We start from the raw sequence: 6,486 nt of genomic DNA on the forward strand, positions 1-6,486 counted from the left end.
AACGTCGAGACACATGTTTGGTAGAAAGGTCGTTGTTTCATCGTTCCCACGCTTGTGGCACCGACTATCCGCAATTGGAGAGGGGGCGCCGACCCCCTGCCGGCTCCCCGTCCTTCGTATTTGGTGGGAATGTTCGTCATGTTGAAATGAAGCAAGATGAGGATGATCATGATGCGATGTGAAAAACGCCGGTGCTGTAATAAGAGTTGATGCTTCTTCTTCTTGTTTTATTTTGGGAGAATGTAACTGCTGGAGGTTTAATCTTGCTCGTATTTATTACTTATTCGGTTTTGGGGTTTTTCTTTTTTATAAAAGGGTGATTTAAGTATCGAAACTAATATGTTCAGTTTTATGAAAAAAAAAAAATGTTACACACACACACACACACACACACACACATACACATATATATATATATATATATATATATATATATATATATATATATATATATATATATATATATATATATACAGTATATATATATGTTGGGCGTTTGTCAGTGCGTATGGGCCAGGTAGTGAGAAAAGTGAAGAAGAGCGGAATGAGTTCTGGAATGAATTAACTAGGTGTGTAGAAGGACTGGGTAGAAGGAATTATGTAGTTGTCATGGGTGACTTAAATGCTAGAGTGGGCACTGGAGAGGTAGAAGGTGTCATTGGGAAGTATGGCGTACCAGGTGAAAATGAGAGTGGTGAGAGACTGGTAGATATGTGTGTTGAACAAGAGATGGTAATAAGTGCTAGCTTTTTTAAAAAGAAAGATAAAAATAGGTATACATGGGTAAGAGTGGCAAATGGAAGAGTAGTAGAAAGGGCATTAATGGATTATGTATTGATAACTAAAAGAATGTTTGGAAGATTGAAAGACGTGCACGTGTTATTTAGGGGTATGGCTAACGGTATGTCTAATCATTTTTTGGTGGAAGGAAAATTAGTTGTAGCAATAGAGTGGGGGAATAGAGTAGGTGGATGTAAAAGGGAGCTAGTGAGGGTTGAAGAGCTAATAAAACCGGGGGTTAAAAGTAAATATCAGGAAAGGTTGAAAATGGCATATGACGAGGTGAGAGGAAGAGAAACTGGTAATTTAGATGTATGTGGCAAGAAGGTTGTTGGAGGCAGCATGAGGAAGGGCAGTGAATGGTGGAATGAAGGAGTGAAGGTAAAAGTGGAAGAGAAAAAGAGGGCTTTTGAAGAATGGCTGCAGAGTAATAGTATAGAGAAGTATGAAAAATATAGAGAGAAAAATGTGGAAGTAAAGCGCAAGGTACGTGAGGCAAAGAGGGCAGCTGACCTGAGGTGGGGTCAGGGATTGGGTCAGTCATATGAAGAGAATAAGAAGAAGTTTTGGAAAGAAGTGAAGAGAGTAAGGAAGGCTGGCGCAAGAGTTGAAGAGACAGTGAAAGATGGAAATGGAAGGTTGTTAAAAGGAGAGGAGGCAAGGAAAAGGTGGGCGGAATATTTTGAAAGTTTGCTGAATGTTGAGGATAATAGGGAGGCAGATATAATTGCTGTTCCAGGTGTTGAGATGCCAGTGATGGGAGATGAGAATGAGAGAGAGATTACAATAGAGGAAGTGAGAAGAGCACTAGATGAAACGAGAGTAGGAAAAGCATCTGGTATGGATGGTGTGAAAGCTGAGATGTTGAAGGAAGGGGGTGTGACTGTACTTGAATGGTTGATGAGATTGTTTAATATGTGTTTTGTGGTGTCAATGGTACCAGTAGATTGGGTTTGTGCATGTATTGTACCACTATATAAGGGTAAGGGAGATGTGCATGAGTGTTGTAATTCAAGAGGTATTAGTTTGTTGAGTGTAGTTGGAAAAGTGTATGGTAGAGTAATGATTAATAGGATTAAGGATAAAACAGAGAATGCAATCTTGGAAGTACATGGTGGTTTTAGAAGAGGTAGGGGTTGTATGAATCTGATTTTTACAGTTAGGCAGATATGCGAGAAATATTTAGCAAAAGGTAAGGAGGTGTATGTTGCGTTTATGGATCTGGAGAAAGCATATGATAGAGTTGATAGGGAAGCAATGTGGAATGTGATGAGGTTATATGGAGTTGGTGGAAGGTTGTTGCAAGCAGGGAAAAGTTTCTACAAAGGTAGTAAAGCATGTGTTAGAATAGGAAATGAAGTGAGTGATTGGTTTCCGGTGAGAGTGGGGTTGAGACAGGGATGTGTGATGTCGCCGTTGTTGTTTAACTTGTATGTTGATGGAGTGGTGAGAGAGGTGAATGCTCGAGTGCTTGGACGAGGATTAAAACTGGTAGGCGAGAATGCCCATGAATGGGAGGTAAATCAGTTGTTGTTTGCGGATGATACTGTACTGGTAGCAGACACAGAAGAGAAGCTTGACCGACTAGTGACAGAATTTGGAAGGGTGTGTGAGAGAAGGAAGTTGAGAGTTAATGTGGGTAAGAGTAAGGTTATGTGATGTACGAGAAGGGAAGGTGGTGCAAGGTTGAATGTCATGTTGAATGGAGAGTTACTTGAGGAGGTGGATCAGTTTAAGTACTTGGGGTCTGTTGTTGTAGCAAATGGTGGAGTGGAAGCAGATGTACGTCAGAGAGTGAATGAAGGTTGCAAAGTGTTGGGGGCAGTTAAGGGAGTAGTAAAAAATAGAGGGTTGGGCATGAATGTAAAGAGAGTTCTATATGAGAAAGTGATTGTACCAACTGTGATGTATGGATCGGAGTTGTGGGAATGAAAGTGATGGAGAGACAGAAATTGAATGTGTTTGAGATGAAGTGTCTAAGGAGTATGGCTGGTGTATCTCGAGTAGATAGGGTTAGGAACGAAGTGGTGAGGGAGAGAACGAGTGTAAGAAATGAGTGGATATGAATGTGTTGAGGTGGTTTGGCCATGTTGAGAGAATGGAAAATGGTTGTCTGCTAAAGAAGGTGATGAATGCAAGAGTTGATGGGAGAAGTACAAGAGGAAGGCCAAGGTTTGGGTGGATGGATGGTGTGAAGAAAGCTCTGGGTGATAGGAGGATAGATGTGAGAGAGGCAAGAGAGCGTGCTAGAAATAGGAATGAATGGCGAGCGATTGTGACGCAGTTCCGGTAGGCCCTGCTGCTTCCTCCGGTGCCTTAGATGACCGCGGAGGTAGCAGCAGTAGGGGATTCAGCATTATGAAGCTTCATCTGTGGTGGATAATGTGGGAGGTTGGGCTGTGGCGCCCTAGCAGTACCAGCTGAACTCGGTTGAGTCCCTGGTTAGGCTGAAGGAACGTAGAGAGTAGAGGTCCCCTTTTTGTTTTGTTTCTTTGTTGATGTCGGCTACCCCCCAAAATTGGGGGAAGTGCCTTTGGTATATGTATGTGATGTATGTATATATATATACATAAATATATGTATATATACATATATATATACAGTATATATATATATATATATATATATATATATATATATATATATATATATATACTGTATATATATACATATATATATATATATATATATATATATATATATATTATATATATATATATATATATATATATATATATATATATATATATATATGTGTGTGTTTGTGTATGTATGTGTGTGCATGTGTGTGTTTGTGTGTGTGTGTGTGTGCCATTTAGCAATTATTCTAGTTTTCTTTAAGTAATAGACACTTTTTTTCTGTCAACTTCATTTTGAATATTTAGCTTTTTTAGGTCAGATCACACAAATCTTGTCCGTTTTCACTACTTTTACTAATGGAAATTAATTGATTTTATTTGTTTACATTTATTTTATTTTATTTACATAATTTACAATTTTAATACAATTTTCGTACTTATATACATTTTGATTTACAAATATTTTAAGAAACATATTAGTTTCATCGGCCAAAACCGCCGCTACCTTGTGGTGGTTTGCAAACATCTTGCTGTAAGCAGATATCAAAGCAGCATTTATCAAAGCCACTACAATTATTGTCATTTGTACAGACTTGGGGTCCAAACTGACTTCTTATTGGGGGACATGCTGGGCGCACTGCAGGGCATAGACCTGGTTTGAAACCTCCTCCAAAACCCCCTCCAAATCCAGGGTTGATACCCCCTCCAAATCCAGGGTTGACGCCACCGCCAAATCCAGGGTTGACGCCACCTCCAAATCCAGGGTTGACGCCACCGCCAAATCCAGGGTTGACGCCACCGCCAAATCCAGGGTTGACACCTCCACCAAAACCAGGGTTGATACCCCCTCCAAATCCAGGGTTGATGCCTCCACCAAAACCAGGGTTGATGCCTCCACCAAAACCAGGGTTGACTCCTCCGCCAAATCCACCAACTGGTTGACCTCCAAATCCACCAACTGGTCGACCTCCAAATCCACCTACAGGTCTGCCACCAAAACCACCAACAGGTCTGCCACCAAAGCCACCAACAGGTCTCCCACCAAACCCACCTCCGAGCCCAGCTCCAGAACCTCCTGCAAAGTTAGGGTTGCCAAGAGCTCCAAGAAATCCTCCAACCAGAGACTGGCCAATGCCAGCAAGCGTGCTGAGTCCACCACCAAGACCAAGAAGCCTAGTGTCACCAGCATTACCCCCTTCGTTTGTGCTTTGGCCTGTGGCACCTCTGGTTCGGCCCTGGATTCCAGAATTTATAGAGTTCTGGGCTTCGTTTTCATTGTCCGCGTCAGCGTCAGATGGGCCTTCATCTTCATTTTCCACGCCATCAGTAACTGTGTCTGTTTCAGTCTCCTCGTTATGAGCAATGGCACCTGATCCTTGGCCGACGGACACTGGTTTACCTATCAGAGCACGCACATTGCTCTCATTTTGAGCCATAACGGTGGCCGTGGCCAGGAGTAATATCCAAAGGACCTTCATCTGGAAAAAAAAATTAAATGCTTGAGTATCTTTACATTTCATTATACATACAGTACATCACTTCAACAACAAAAACAACAACAACAACAATTGCAGCTGTTTCTAGACCACTTCAAACATGTCCTTAATGGTGTGTGGTGTTTGGCCAGTTTTCATCACCATGCCGGCCAGTGCGGATTGGCGATGATGGGACAATTTAGTCTGATCGCTCACGGCAAACCCACCTAGTATGGGTGGCCCTGACTAATACATCGTTGCTGATCATGGCAATAGGCAAACCGTTTCCCCACATTAGGGTATCTCCACTCAGAAAGGGACATTATGTCATGTGGAATTATATCCAGGAAAGCATATTGGAACGTCAGTATGAGAATTGGTTGCTCTCATTTAATAGTAATAATAGAATTTGATGTTCAAAGAATCTACATAATTACAAACCTCAATCTAATTTCCTTTCTTTAAAAAGTAAAACTCGTGAATTTAGTGTGTAATGGACTCTTACATTAATTCTTGGTGCAAGAGAGACTGTGAAAACCACAGTTAACAGTTCAGTCCGCCACTTACAAAGCGGATAAAATAAATAACGCTAATGAAAACTGTAGGATGAAGTAGAGAAGCTATTCTAGATAAAGATAAATTGTGGGCTTCTGTCTAGTTAAAAAAAAAAGAAAAAATCACTTAACAAGCATCGATTTTATTTAGTTTTTCCATAAAACTTTCATTAAAAAATAGTCTTTTTTCAAGTTATAAGGTAAGTATAGTATGATTTTGTATTTTCATTGTGAATGCCTTCAATAATCTTTATTACAACGACTATTGCTCCTTATTGAATACAATAAAATTGTATTGTTTACTCAAGCACGCCCACAATTAATGGAAGGATCTCTTATGTAGTAATTCAGGTGTTAGAGGAATCACTATTCTTAACTAGTGTACGCGACCCCTCAAACACGCACGCACCACCCCTCTCTCACCAGGGTATGACTACCCCCTCTCCCCCCATACCCGAGGGAGGGGAAGAATTGAGCGTGACTGGATATATATATATATATATATATATATATATATATATATATATATATATATATATATATATATATATTTATTTATTTATATATACACATAGGTAGACACTTGCTCTTTATTATAAAGGGCAGATAGAAGACATAAATGCTTGAGGCTACACTTGGGCACACTATTCTATCTTGTTTCTCTTCCTCTTATTTGAAGTTTTTATTCTCTTATTATTTTGAAGTTTTCATAGTTTATATATGAAAGATTTATTTTAATGTTATTATTGTTCTTAAACTTCTCTTGCAATTTTTCCTTATTTTCTTTCGTCACTGGGCTATTTTTCCTGTTGGGGTTCTTGAGATTGTAGCGTCCTGTTTTTCCAACTAAGACGTAATAATAATAATAATAATGATGATAATTCACTCAATTGGTTAATTAAGTTTCCTGCGGTAACAATAAGAACCAACGCTCTTGTAGGTAATAAATCTTTATATTTTTATATTCAACGATTGAGACTTGCCTCTAGACCTTACCTTTAGCCAAAGCAGCACGGAAATGAGTTACGGGCTCAGGCAACGCAGGTATAAACGCTTTTATACTTGAGCCGGGTCTCAAGTGGACGTCCTTCAGAGTGG

At 39.8% G+C, this 6,486-nt stretch overlaps 1 protein-coding gene across 2 annotated transcripts; it reads right to left on the reverse strand.

The window, feature by feature from the left end:
* Positions 1–3,758: 3,758 nt before the first annotated feature.
* On the reverse strand, positions 3,759–6,408 carry LOC137651935 (uncharacterized). Of its 2 annotated transcripts, XM_068385150.1 has the most exons (3): positions 6,385–6,408; positions 4,135–4,837; positions 3,759–4,062 (listed from the first exon to the last, which is right to left on the reverse strand). In XM_068385150.1, exons 2-3 carry the CDS (start codon positions 4,835–4,837, stop codon positions 3,842–3,844), a joined length of 924 nt encoding a protein of 307 aa, XP_068241251.1. In that variant the 5' UTR covers positions 6,385–6,408; the 3' UTR covers positions 3,759–3,841. The 2 variants fall into 2 exon arrangements, with proteins under 2 accessions (XP_068241251.1, XP_068241250.1); XM_068385149.1 differs by having other exon boundaries at positions 3,763–4,837.
* Positions 6,409–6,486: the final 78 nt, after the last annotated feature.

The sequence above is a fragment of the Palaemon carinicauda genome, chromosome 13, assembly GCF_036898095.1.
Source record: "Palaemon carinicauda isolate YSFRI2023 chromosome 13, ASM3689809v2, whole genome shotgun sequence".
Classification (NCBI taxonomy): domain Eukaryota; kingdom Metazoa; phylum Arthropoda; class Malacostraca; order Decapoda; family Palaemonidae; genus Palaemon; species Palaemon carinicauda.